This window comes from Mchenga conophoros, linkage group LG8 (assembly GCF_057382185.1).
Source record: "Mchenga conophoros isolate Kocher_MC1m ecotype Shallow Benthic linkage group LG8, M_conophoros_male_GT1.1, whole genome shotgun sequence".
In the NCBI taxonomy this organism is placed as follows: domain Eukaryota; kingdom Metazoa; phylum Chordata; class Actinopteri; order Cichliformes; family Cichlidae; genus Mchenga; species Mchenga conophoros.
The window spans coordinates 23,850,951-23,864,974 of NC_140533.1; the positions used below are offsets into that span (position 1 = coordinate 23,850,951).

At 41.4% G+C, this 14,024-nt stretch overlaps 1 protein-coding gene across 6 annotated transcripts in view; it reads left to right on the forward strand.

The window, feature by feature from the left end:
• Window positions 1-14,024, forward strand: part of sdk2b (sidekick cell adhesion molecule 2b) — a 325,205-nt gene that overhangs the window by 295,874 nt on the left and 15,307 nt on the right. For 4 of the 6 annotated variants that reach the window (XM_085285110.1, XM_085285113.1, XM_085285114.1 and 1 more), the window contains 20 exons: window positions 614-735; window positions 875-984; window positions 1,756-1,906; window positions 2,045-2,282; window positions 3,041-3,156; window positions 3,361-3,550; window positions 3,711-3,809; window positions 4,304-4,498; window positions 5,212-5,413; window positions 5,815-5,918; window positions 6,984-7,054; window positions 7,665-7,794; window positions 8,457-8,513; window positions 9,270-9,371; window positions 9,576-9,691; window positions 10,079-10,265; window positions 11,764-11,901; window positions 12,262-12,471; window positions 12,552-12,677; window positions 13,808-13,972. In XM_085285110.1, the coding sequence (XP_085141236.1) occupies window positions 614-735; window positions 875-984; window positions 1,756-1,906; window positions 2,045-2,282; window positions 3,041-3,156; window positions 3,361-3,550; window positions 3,711-3,809; window positions 4,304-4,498; window positions 5,212-5,413; window positions 5,815-5,918; window positions 6,984-7,054; window positions 7,665-7,794; window positions 8,457-8,513; window positions 9,270-9,371; window positions 9,576-9,691; window positions 10,079-10,265; window positions 11,764-11,901; window positions 12,262-12,471; window positions 12,552-12,677; window positions 13,808-13,972 (2,829 nt within the window). The remainder of the gene's footprint in view (window positions 1-613; window positions 736-874; window positions 985-1,755; window positions 1,907-2,044; window positions 2,283-3,040; window positions 3,157-3,360; window positions 3,551-3,710; window positions 3,810-4,303; window positions 4,499-5,211; window positions 5,414-5,814; window positions 5,919-6,983; window positions 7,055-7,664; window positions 7,795-8,456; window positions 8,514-9,269; window positions 9,372-9,575; window positions 9,692-10,078; window positions 10,266-11,763; window positions 11,902-12,261; window positions 12,472-12,551; window positions 12,678-13,807; window positions 13,973-14,024) is intronic. The other 2 variants (XM_085285112.1, XM_085285115.1) reach the window with 1 other exon arrangement.

Sequence of the window (14,024 nt, forward strand, 5' to 3'; positions counted from 1 at the left end):
TATGAGGTAAAAAATGATGAATAATGAATCCGTTTTTGCACTCGCATAAATTATCCAATCCTACCTAGACAAGCACAAAAAGTGTTGATATTCATATACGCAAAAATGCTTTCTTGCTGTTCTTTGAATTCACCATTTTCAGATTTGCCCCCCCCCCTCTCCAGGATTACCAGTGAATAATCCATTCTTATTGTTTATTTAGCTCAAGTGTAAACAAGTAGGATATCAGATTGAATCATATATCCAGATAACTGCAGTGTAATTGACATTCATGGCATTGTCTCTATCTGTGTACTGTGTGTAAGCATCTTTTTCAAATCTAATCTTCTTTTTTGGTGTCTTGGCTGAAGGTGGGAGCACTCTGGAGAGAATAGGATGAGATAGCAGAGAAATATATGTGTGCAGTATCTGTTCTGCCACAAGAGGGTGCTGTGGTTGATGGATTTTCCTATGTAGTCCACAGACTCAACAACTTGCCCTGTGGAAGAGGCAGCAAGAGAAAAATATCCATATCTTAGTGCACATTCTCCAGTGACATAGTAATATCAGCCCAGTTATTGCTTTATGTGACTCTTTTAATTGTTTTGTGTGTTTGTTTTTTGCTTCCTCACAGAGCTTCCTGGCCCTCCTACCAACATGGCAATTTCCAATATTGGCCCACGCTCCATCAACCTGCAGTTCAAACCTGGCTATGATGGCAAAACTTCCATTTCCCGCTGGCTAGTGGAGGCCCAGGTGAGCCAGATTTTAACTGGAACTAATAATTTATTTGTTTTTTAGTTATATTTAAAAAGTTCAGTAAAAATTCACTACTTTCCTTGGTTCCTCAGAAAGAGAGGTGCAGTATTTGACTCATCTGTTGTCTTATTCCCAGGTGGGTGCAGTAGGAGAAAATGAGGATTGGTTGATGGTCCACCAGGTGTTCAACGAACCTGAGGCTCGCTCCTTAGAGGTGCCAGGTCTCAACCCATATACCTCATACAGGTAATTACTGGAAACCTGTTTCTGTGAATCTTTACTGTGTACCTGAGTTCCAAAATTATTAAATACAAAGTACTTCTGCAGACATACTACACATTCACCTCAGTACACATTCTCCTGTGGCAGAACACATGCTGAAAAGAACAAATAAAAACTGATCTGCTGCACTGGGCTTTTGTACAGACACACAAAGTCACATCAGTATTAGTGTTAACAACTTAACAATGCCAGTTTTAATTGAAAGTAATCATGTGCCATTTGTGTATGTGCACTTTCATTTCAGCATGTCCCAGCAGCTTATCTTATTATGTTTTCCTTTCATTTGAATTCAAGATTATTTTAAAAGTTTTTTTTAAGTGTATGCCTGATTTTTATCTTGGCTTGTTTTTCACGATCGCATTCAATATAAGCAATTAGCATTTCACTGAGCCAATCCCTAAAGGCTCACAACAGCTATAGTTCTCATCATTCCAACATCAGCGCTGCCACTTTTCATTTCAATATAGTTAAATGCAAAAAAATTGCTGTTTTGCATATTCAGGCCATAACGCAAATAAGCCCCCCACAGCATATTCATGCTTTATTCATATTCAGCGCTCTGATCTTGTTCAAATGCAATAAGCCTCATGTAAGAGGATGCAAGTGCGACTATAATGCTGATCATTGCAGGTTCATTTTAAGCTGCCAGATTCCCAGTTTCAGGACTACAGCTGAAATCAAGTAAGTGTTTTCTCAAGCGAGATTCATGTTATGATGTTCAAATCCATATACCAGGTTTCGGATGCGTCAGGTGAACATAGTGGGTACCAGTCCTCCCAGTCAGCCCTCCAGAAAAATTCAGACCCTACCAGCTCCTCCCGACATGGCCCCTGCCAACGTCACCCTGCGCACTGCTAGTGAAACAAGCCTCTGGTTACGATGGATGGTAAGGAGAAATCTTTTTCTAAAATGCCAGTTTTTGTTAGTGATGTCACACTGTAAGAAAAACTTGATGAGTTGAAGGAAACAGGCCTGTTAGTCAGTCCAATCTCTCTCAATGTGAACACCATCTCCTTCCCCTCAGCCTTTGCCTGAATGGGAATATAATGGGAATGCAGAGCAGGTGGGCTACAGGGTTCAGTACTCCCGTGCAGGCTCACAGGGCCATCCACTCACCCATGTTATTACCGACCGTCTGGAGAGAGAGTTTACTATTGAGGACCTGGAGGAGTGGACAGAATATGAGGTCAGGGTCCAGGCTGTAAACGGCATTGGAGTGGGACCCTGGAGCCAACCGGTCAGAGGCAGGACACGGGAGTCTGGTGAGTTCCACGCTGTGGAAAAACGCTATTTTGTTTGGAAAAGTAATGCACAAACTTCATTAGATTAGTCAAATCTTCTTTTTTCTGTTAAAGGTCAAATTCCTAAATTGCCTCACACATATTTGTGTGAACATCAAACACATTTTCACAACCCAGAAATAAAAACACGCTGATTACTTCTGTGATACTGTATTTGCAGCATCTGTGCTGAATATCTTTATTATTAGTCATATTAGAGGTGTCAAACAAACACTTAACACTTTGCCATATGGTAAATCCATGAGCAGATTGTTTCCTGCTCAGATGCCCCGCTAGAGTATTTTTAATAGCCTCTTTAATATAAGCAAAGACACTGCTTTTCCATTCTTGCGTCTGCTTTCACGCTTTCACCAGGCATTGGACAGAAAGACATGGAAGGAGCTAAGAATGGAGTCTGAGGAAATTGAGAACACATGGACTTAAATGTGGAATTCCTGCGCTCTTTTTTTCCCCATACTCCAGCAAATTATTAGGAATCAGGCATGTTGTCCAAGGATGAGTGCCAAGGAGGAGAAGAGCCCTATTCTTGAGGGTTTTTTCCACCAAGCCAAAATAATAGAAGCTTCTGTGTGCATACGCAAACACAAATAATAAATCCTTCTCTATTTTAGATCCGTATGTACAGTAATTGCCCTCATACACAGCATATATGACAGACTTTTTGGAATATGTGGCAAACACTAGACTATCCAGCCCTCTAATCTCTTTATTGTTCCCAGTTCCCTCCAGTGGTCCCACCAACGTCTCTGCCTTTGCAACTACTTCAAGCAGCATCCTGGTGCGCTGGTTTGAAGTCCCAGAGCCGGACAGGAATGGGCTCATTCTGGGCTACAAGGTCTATTTCTGCTTTTTATATTTGGCAGCTATACACCTTTTATTTACTGAGCTTTCCGAGGCATCTAATTAGTTTGGAAAAAACTTGAGCTTCTTTTAAGCTGTGAAATACACAGCATGGTTGCGGTTTTTGAGGCTATTTGTCCTACTTAATTTCCACATTCACTTTTCCCAACCTCTTTCTCCTGTCTCCTCACCGAGTCAGGTGGTTTATAAAGAAAAAGACTCGGACAGTCCAGTCCACTTCTGGACAGTAGAGGGGAATGCCACTCACAGTGTCCAGCTGACTGGTCTGGGGAAATATGTGCTCTATGAGATCCAAGTTCTGGCATTCACACGGATTGGAGATGGACGGCCGAGCTCTCCACCTATTCTTGAAAGGACCCTGGATGATGGTAGGAACACAGGATAGAGCAAGATTGAGCATTCCAATTATGTAAAAATAAATAGCAATTGATATTGTGCTGAATACTTTGGTAAGAGAATTAAGAAAAGGGAGGGGCTACTTATATGTTATGTCTAAAAAAACTTTAAATCTTTGTGTGGTCTTCACAGTCCCAGGACCTCCAGTGGGTATCCTGTTCCCTGAAGTCCGGACCACCTCAGTCCGCCTTATTTGGCAGTCCCCTGCCCAGCCGAATGGCATTATACTTGGTTAGTACATACAAAATGTTTTTTATTAAGATTTGGCCCCTAATTCTACTCTAGAAATCAATGGCAACAGTTTTTGCTCCCAATCATTGTAAACATACTTTTGCAAACTTTGATTTGGGTTTTTTTCCCCAACTAAGTGGATTAGACCGTATTCGTTGGGGGAAATCAAGTCTTGTTATTTTCCGGTTTGCAATAAAGGGACTGGGATTCTCTTGTTGGCTTACTGGGGATTTCCTTGTGAGTATTTATTCCATTAAACATCTGTTGGATAATTTAGTTTAAACTGTCCAGTGTGACAGACCTACAAAGTAGCATAGAGGAGCAGATGCTAATGAAATCCTGTCAGAAGGAACACAGCTGTCTGCAGCGCAGCTTGATTTCCCTTTTATTAACAGTATAAACAACTGTTTCTTCAGATACCACTGAAATACATGTTTCATTCTAACCCAGAGCATCTTTGACAGCTTTATTAAGACCATTTGTCTCTTCTCCAGCTTACCAGATCACGTACCACCTCAACTCCACCAATAGCAACACAGCCACAGTGGATGTGCTGAACCCTAGCGCCCGCCAGTACATGGTGACTAACCTCAAGCCAGAAACTGTCTATGTGTTTCGCATCACGGCACAGACAAGGAAAGGCTGGGGTGAGGCGGCCGAGGCGCTCGTGGTTACCACGGAGAAAAGAGGTAACTCGATGTGGATTTTAATACTGACATATTCGAGCGCTGGATATGTGGGGAAGTCATAAAAACAACAATTTAATTGAGAATATGAATAAAATGTTTCATCTGATGCTGATGAAGTGGTGTTTGGAAGCGTAGTAGCAACATAATTTGTATTTCTCTAACAATGCAGGAAATATAGTAACAGTTGTATAAATGGTGCTGAGACCTGAGAACAGACACATGTGTATGATCTCCGTAATGGCATAACATGCAGAGAGCTGCACTAAGCCTTCGTTGCACTTAGTTCATTTCCAGTCAACAGTTCAGCGAGCAGATGTGTTTTCTAGAGGAGTGTCTGTGCCCTGTGGGTATTTATTGAAGCACTCTGATGTCATTGTGAGAATGCATCAGTCCATCTGCTTCCCTCAAGGCATGTTGTGGATCGTGTACTATGCTACTTTAGTTTCTCAGCTACTTTTCATTCCAGCACCAGAATCACACTTTCTTCTTTCTTGTCAGCTCTACATAGCTCATGCAAATATGAGTAAATGGAAAACAAGAAGTATATTTTAAAAAAACTGTTTCTAATGGCTCCAATTTTTTCCCCCGCACATCTGCAACTTCTCCAAACACTCAGTTTGTCCCAATTCATGTGTCACATGCGCACACAGCAGTCGTCCTTGTATTCCGTTGCCCGTTTCTCTTTCCCTTACTTGCCTCTGTTTTTGCTCCAGCTCGTCCTCAGCCTACCAGCCGCCCCCTGGTTCCTCAAAAACACGTTCAGGCTCGCCAGGTGTTGCTTTCATGGGAGCCTGGTAGTGACGGCCTGTCCCCCGTGCGCTACTATACGGTCCAGCTAAGAGAGCTTCCTGAAAGCAACTGGACGGTCCACTCAGCATCTGTCAGCCACGAGGCCACAACCTACATAGTATCCAGGTAGAGTATCATCAAGTAACAACATCTGGTTACGTTAAGGTGTAAATTTTCACATTCCCTTTATTAGAACAAATGTGTTCTCACACTTCTTGCTGACGCTTCCTCTTTAATATTCCCCTACCTTTTGAATAGCTGGCATAAGAAATGTGTTCTTTTAAAGAATAATGTTTCCAGAGGATTGCAGTTTGGAACGTAAACGATGGAAATGCATTTGGCAAGTACAAATGTGAAACTGTATTTGCCATTAAGGTTCCAGTTTGGTTTAAAGTATGCCTAATAGTTTGCTTCTAAACCTCGCAGTGAGACTCTCTTTTTGATGTATGGAGTTTAAAAAGTTTGAAGTTTCAATGCTGCAGTTTGTGATAAAGATTGATGTGCTTTTCTGTGCTTTCATCCCTAAGGCTGAAACCCTTCACATCTTACCAGTTCAGAATAAAAGCCACCAATGACATAGGGGACAGCGAGTACAGTCAGGAAAGTGAAGCAATCACAACTCTACAGGATGGTAAGAGTAACACGATGAGCAAAAATCTTTATTCTCATCGTTTACAGCATAAAAATCTGATGACATGATGCATCGTTTACCTTGATCAGAAAGAAGTGGGTCTATTTTTGATTGCTGTTAACTAAGGTAAGACTAAAAGAGTCCAAGTTCAAGTCAAAACGTGCTTGTTTGGAGACAGGTTTCCTGTGACCAGCCAACTTGTGCAATCACCTTGCACTTAAACATGGCCCAGAGGTTGAGGGTGTTACATGCTTAACGTCTGGACAACCAATTGGTTACCACAACTGCTTGGCAACAAAGTGGTTTGGAACAACTTGGCTGCCGACTGCAAGTTATTCAAAAATAAACTTTTTTGAACATCTATTTTTGCTCTTGTGTGACTCATCCTTAAGCACAAACTTGGTATAAAGCTGGAAATGTCTTGTCTGGCTTGCTCTGTAGCTAATAAGAAGTGCCTCTAAAGCTTACTCGTATGTAATTTTTTGAATGTATGCATGTCATATTGATGTATGACACATTTATGGTGTGTTGTGCAAGACACTTTCTTGGTGAATGTGGTCATTTTCATTTAGTGACACTCTCAAGCTGTCAGCCAGTGTGAACGCTAGTGTTCATTTTCACAAAACAAGCTATTCCTTTGTGACATCTTTTATATGTTAGTGTATAGTATCAAGTTGTTATTTAAAATGTAGGTTAAGTTTAAACACAAAAAGTCAGAGGTATGACTTTGATCTGTATCATAGTGAAAACAGTTTTATGTCTGCATCAATTTGCCTTTTGCTGTGATTTGGACATTACTGGCAAAGACAACAACAACTGCACCATCATGAGACAAAAGAGCAACTTTATAAAAGAAAACAAAAGTTTGCCCAGTGGTGCTTATCCAAATCAAGAAACTCTGCTGATCTTTCCCTCAGCTATTTCTGACTCATCAATGGTTCTTCTGTTGTGGCTGTTGTGTATTTATGCTCCATGAATGCCACTGCACATGGATAGGTTAAGCATCTTGAATTGTGCAGATTTTCAGGTCAATTTAGCTCATTTATTTCACTTTTATTACCCCAGTGCCTGACGAAGCGCCCTCGATTCTCTCTGTCACGCCATACACAACAACGTCAGTGCTGATCCGCTGGCAGGTAAGAACAAACAAAACAACTTTATATATATGTTTTCAAACTTCGTGATCTGTTCAAGTGTGGGAAAGTGGCTTCTAAGAGAGCTTGATAGCAAACAGCAAGGCCTATACTTACAGTATAGACTGATAAACACACTGCCACACTGTCTGCGTAATAAAAAGCACCCTCACCCGCATTCCCACCTGAATTAACAGGTCATAAAAAGAAAAACAGGAGGCTCTGAGACACAATTTTAGTTTTATGGAGAACACTTGTAGACTTTATGAGGATCGAGAGTTGCTTGTGCTTTTTTTCTTTCTTCTGTGGGTTTGTTCCTCTCATTGTTTAATCAAAGGGGATTTTTCTTCAGCTTGGTGTGACATGGTATGATTTTGTTTTTTCTGTCTGTGTATAACAGTTACTCTAAATCTTCTTAGTTGATGGTAAGTTAATGACAAATGTCAGTAATAACTGGGGGGGTTTTGGCAGTTTTTTAGCAGTGAAGAAAAAAACTTGTTAAAAGGAGTTGGATCACTTGGATCGCATGTAGTCTTCCAGGCTATCTGTAGGTATCAGATGTACAGTGATGTGCTACATTAGACTAACAGTAAGTCTGCATTTTTCTCCTCAGCCCCCCTCAGAGGAGAAGATAAATGGTATCTTACTGGGCTTTCGCATTCGATACCGCGAGCTGCTGTATGACCGTCTCCGCAGTTATATTCACACAGTCAACAGTGCATCCACCTGGGCTGAGCTCTCTGGTGAGAAATAACTGCTACCAACAAAATACATTTTATTATGCCACCACCTACACTATAGGATCCTAAGAAAAATGAATTGTGTACTATAACAAGTGGTATATTGCATTAACTGGAACTCTCCGGTGTGCGATTTGAAATGTGACATTATGAATTTAAAGACCATAAAGAAATAACCGAGGTTAGAAATTACACATCAAGAAATACAGTCCTGCGCTTTACTTCAGTAACACATAATTATAAGTCTCTGTTATGGTTGATTATTCACATGCTGTCTTTATGCGTCAGCAGCCCCTTTTCCATTAGAGGAAAATTCTCACAAAGGCCTATACTGTTGCCAAGATTTCCCCACTGGTCTTGACACTTCACAGCAAAACATTTCATCTTGTGATCAGTGGTTATCAGCTGCAGGCTATTATTAGGTTTACTCTGGAGCCCTCTCTCTTTCTGCTGCTTTGTGAAACTTGGCCTATAATTTTCCTCTTGTTGACTCACTCTGTTGCTCATTCAGAGCTATGATCACCATCATTGGGTTGTTTTTTCTTATAATAATGTTGCTGCCCTCATTAACAGCAGCAAATTTTTGACTTTGAACCCTACTACCTTTGTCTCTCCACTTAACAGCTCTTATTTTGACTTTTTTTTTATCCCTTTTTTTTGTGCAGCTCCCTACAGCCTCCGAAATCTGAGTGATTCAACGCTCACCCAGTATGAGTTAGACAGTAAGTTACGTTATCTCTCTGCCTCTCGAAAGCACACATATAAACACAATAATTCAATCTGCAAACAAATTAGGTTGAAAAAACAAAACCAAAACTATTTTCCTTTTGAATCTCAATTTTTTTCTCAAGTGCCCGGCTTCCTAGAATAGAGAACTCAGAGTGTTAAGCAAATTAACACAACATTTGGCTGCTTATAATCACATTGCTCGGTACAAACACTTCTACTGAGGCCAGTGGAGCGCTTTGTACATAGAAATTCTTGAACACTGAATACACAAGCGTGCCTGGTCCAGCATGCTCTTTGGTTTGCACATGTCAGCTTATTTGGATGAGCACTGCAAAAGCAGATGGTCACATATTTCTCCTGTACCCCCACAATGCACAATTCGACAGACTCATAATTACAGTGTCACTCTGTGAATTTGTAATTGAAATAGAAATGTCTTCCGAGGGCAGCAGTGTAAAATTCCGTGTAGTGTTGTTGTGTGGGTGGGTGTGAAACCATTCAGGGATCATATCCTATTTATTACGTTTTCTACTTCAACTAATTGTTTGGAGCACCAGGAGGGGGGGGGTGTAGGGATGCAGACATGGATCCCCAGGAGGTCAGCAGACCTCTTTACAGTTAACTGCAGAGCAATGGTGACTTTCATAAATGGGAAGATATTCCCATGTAGGGATTTTGCATACATGTCACAGATTGGTGTTTGATATAATTCCTAACCTTATATTCCAAACTGTTTACTTCTACTGCAGAGCTAAGTAAACACAAGCGTTATGAGATACGCATGAGTGTGTACAACGCCGTGGGTGAGGGGCCAACCAGCCCTCCACAGGAGGTATTTGTTGGAGAAGCAGGTATGCACACTTCCTCTTATGGGCAAATAGATTTTGGGGGGTCATTTATCTTTCTTAAATGCCAAGTCTGTTCAGTTTTAACTGAATAGTTTCTCCTTGAGGCTGTCATTTTCCTAGTAAACGCAATGAGCATAGTAATGAAAACAAATATTAAAATCGAAAAACGTCATCGTTAAATGCGATATATCTGAACGGCTGTCACAGTGCCGACGGCCCCGCCCCAGAATGTGGCTATTCAGTCCGCAACAGCCACCCAGCTGGATGTGACGTGGGACCCTCCACCTGTGGATGCACAGAATGGAGACATCCAGGGATACAAGGTCAGAGTCTCTGCAAAGTGCCGCGTCTGGCACAGGCTCAACATGCCTTACTGGCTCACTTTTAGAGTGCAGCGTAACAATACAACAGTGTTCTGTTTTTATCATTAAATATTTACATTTTAGTGGTTCACATGAGATTACATCCATCTGTTGTTAATCACTATTAAATTGATAATTTTACACTTTTAGCGAACAGCGTTTTCCAGAGGGGGTTTCAGTAAAAGGTTCCGTCTGCTGCTCAAGAAAACATTTGCAGGGAATAAAATATAATTGTGTATTTCCCATAGGGGAGTTTGAAATGGGACTGAGTTTCATAGAAGCAGAAATTGCTGCATTCCCTGAACAGTATCTGTAGATATTTATTTATGTCTGTGCTATTCCATGTAGATTTACTTTTGGGAATTCCAGCGTAAGAACGAGACTGAGCGGATGCGGACTCTGTTTATGCCTGAAGGAGGGGTGAAGCTGAAGAATTTGACTGGTTACACCACCTATATGATCAGTGTGGCTCCATTCAACGCCGCTGGGGATGGACCCCGAAGCCCACCAACGAGGGGACGCACTCAGCAAGCAGGTAAATGTGACAATTAGACGCCAGACGTGGCTATACAAAATCGTTTATCAGTATGAAAGAGCACAACAGTCGGGATCAAGCAGTGTAGTAAAACAAATATTTCTGTATATAACGCACGCACACATGATGGAGATGTTTTCTAAAAGAAAAGACAAGCTTAAGACAAATGTGGTAACATCGTGACAAGACTAAAGCAGATAAATTAGAGCGTGTACAGCCGTGTTTATTCATTTGTCATATTTATGTGCTGGTGGCAGCACCGATGTTAGTTTAGAGAACCCTGAGAGTTTTCTCAAAGTGGATGAGTCAGCCATGGGGAAAGAATTTGATTTGACGATGATGCTAATCGTTGTTGTCAGCAGCATGCCAAACGATGTTAGCGGAGCCACACACGGAGCATAAGTTTCTAATCAGCTAACCCATTCTAAACTTACTTGCTGAATTTCATCTTTTGTCTGATGCTATGAAAATTTTGTCAGCGAGCTTTGAGTCTCCAGGCATGCTTTATCAAAAAGGACCCCGTGCGTTGCCCCCTTTCTTTGTTCTTCTTCTTCTTTCTGTGACTCGTGGGACTTTCTACCTCCGTGCCCATCTGCAAATGTGTCAAAACAATATTTATCTTCCAAAAAGCCATTTTTGATGCGTTTTACTACTGTGTCCCAGACTAGTAAAAAGGGGAAAAAGGAAGGTGTGCACAGATCCTCTGTTTTCCCCAGTGCTTGCTGTTTTGAGAGGAGGAAACAGATGACAAGCTGGGAAGGGGGTGGCATGCATTAGGAGGATAGTTATCCCTTTTTATTTTTTAAACAAAGAGGCTTTGTCTATTGCAAGCGTCTCACCCCCTGCTCAAGAAGCTTAAAGGCAGCAGAGGAAAATGTGTTTCTCAGCACAGTGGTTTCAAGAGTTCAGCCTGTTATAATGGGGTCTCGAGGCAAAGAGTGTTCATTGTGATTATGAATTGCTCTGCCCAAGGTCAAACAAGTATACGTAAGCAATGCAGAACCTTTAAATCTGTATGTAGTTTAACAAAAAGTTTTTTTTATATAATCAGTGGAGTTCTGCTCATGCGCGGAGACTCAGACTTGCAGCAGTGGTTCTGGACCTCCAGAAGAGTTCTACTATAGAAACAAGAAACAGCACCAGTGGAGAATTGTGATATTTCCACGTTTATCTATATTTTGTTGTTAGCCTCAAGAATTCCCTTAACAAGGCTTTTTGTTCAGATGAGAAAACTGAATTAGAGATGTATGCCTCTGTTTGAGGCCTTTGATGTAACCATGGGAAGGACCACTGTATTGATCAGACAGAAGAAATATATGTCATGACATTAAAATGGCTCGTGCAAAAATTTACTTGGTATTTCATGAGAGAAGTTCAACTGAAGGCTAGTGAAGCAAGGGTTGTTTTTTTGTTCAATCCACTCATCTGGTTGTTTTTTATTATTTGACAGAGTCATTCTACAAAAATTTTAGATGTTTTTGACATCTGTATGTTTCAGCTCCCAGTGCTCCCAGCTTCATTCACTTCAGTGAACTGACCACAACCTCCGTCAATGTGTCCTGGGGCGAGCCCACCTTCCCTAACGGCATCATTGAGGGCTACCGTCTGGTCTATGAACCCTCCACACCTGTAGATGGTAACAAATTCTTAACAATGTCAGTTTTCTCTGCACTAAATGGCTGCTGGCTATAAAAGCTTAATGCACACTACAAGATCTGAAGTTTTAGAGTCAACGCTTTTGCGTGTCAGTCGACCTTCTTGCAATCTTGTGATGTGCATTTCTTGAGCTACGCTAACCATTACATAAACAGCTCATTATTCATTGCAACCTTATACATATCTACTACTATCATCTTAAATAATACACTGCTTCGGTGCCAAAATGCAAACATGTTTCTAATTCCATTACTTTCTGTGTGCATTTGCGTATGTTGGGTGTGCTTGCACATTGCCTGGCCTGTGTAAGACCTGCTTTAAATGTGGTGTGTTTGTCTAGAGTCTTCAGTGGCCTGTGCCGACTGTCTCCACTCCCCCTCCCCCCCAGGCGTCAGTAAGACAGTGACGGTGGATGTGAAGGGGACCGGCCCTCTGTGGTTGAAGATCAGAGACCTGGCAGATGGCGTCACGTACAACTTCCGCATCCGGGCCAAGACCTTCATCTACGGGCCTGAGGTGGAAGCAAATATCACCACAGGACCAGGGGAAGGTAGTTGCAGTGATGTTTTGGAAAGCTGACATTTTGTCACTAGCCCTTTAAACACTTATTACTATGTTATTCTTTCTCAGGTGCCCCAGGACCCCCTGGAGAGCCATTTATTACGCGCTACAGTTCGGGCCTCACCATTCACTGGACCCCTGGAGACCCAGGACGTTCTCCCATAACACGCTATGTAATTGAGGCCAGACCCTCAGGTAGGGGATTTAGTACAGTGGTTTTGAAAGTGGGGTCTTGGGGAATCAGAGGGGTCAGCCATCCATAGCCAAGGGGACTGTAAAATACATTTTGCTGTAATCTTAGAAATTAATATCTAAATATTAAGAATAAATATCCAATCTATATCCCAATTTGATATGGTTGTGAGACATGAGATTCCATCTAAGAGTGCAAATGGAAGCAAGCATGTTTTTGAAAGACGTTTGGAGACTCCATGCTCTACAGGATCGCCCCATCACTGGCCTTATGTTACCTTCTGTGAGATTTTGATTAAGGGAAGTGGTGTAAAGTGTCAACATCTGCTGCCCTGGAGTCAGTGTCCCTGGCATTTTAATGGGTTATTGATTCAGGCGCTACATTCAAGACAATTGGCATCCTGTTTCAACTGTGATTGACAAGTCCTGGCATGGCAATGAGGGTGATGGATGGTAGGTGACTCACAGGCAGAGATGTGTTTCACTGCTCCTGAGTGAGAATCGGAAAGGCTATCTAGTCCTACATTTTAAAGGTTTCAAGGACTGATAGGTATTTTATGGCAGTATAGATTAAATGGAGGGGGGGGGGGGGTTCCCATATCCCCCTTATCCATATGCCGGTGGTGAAAAGTTTCTATAGTATCCAATTACTTGAAAAGTTATTTTTGCCTTTAGATCAAATTACGCTGTTTTTTTTAAAAATGTTTGTCAAAGTTCAGCAACATAAAAAATTTATATCCATACTTGGTTATATTTGTGTACCCTATCAAGGAGTCATAGCTACACATTTATTTACAAGCAGCAGGGTGTAATAAATGATCTCTGGCATGATTTCCATAGCAAGCAGCAAGACATCTAACGCTGCTTCATTTGAAATATGGCTGCTCCGCTATTTATGTTGTAGAATTTGTTGGTTGTAAATTTTTACGAGAGCAGTGAAATTGATGGATTGTGTAATATTTTTAAGAATTATCAATTACCCTCGGAGCTGCCAGCCAGGCCGGAGCCTTGTATCAAACAAACAAACAGCCTGTTAACAATGACATATTGACACTGTTTAAATATTTTTTGCTTGCTTAACGAATATCGTCAGCCTCCTCCGACCCAATTTTTCCATTAAAATTCCATTACAGATGAGGGTTTGTGGGATATCTTAATCAAGGACATCTCCAAGGATGCAACATCGCACACATTTAACATGGACATCCTGAAACAAGGTGTCAGTTATGACTTTCGGGTCATTGGAGTGAACGACTACGGCTATGGCTCTCCGAGTCTACCTTCTCCCTCCATATCTGGTGAGCTTTCTTGTAATTGTTAATAGAATTGAATGAACTGAATTACATTAAC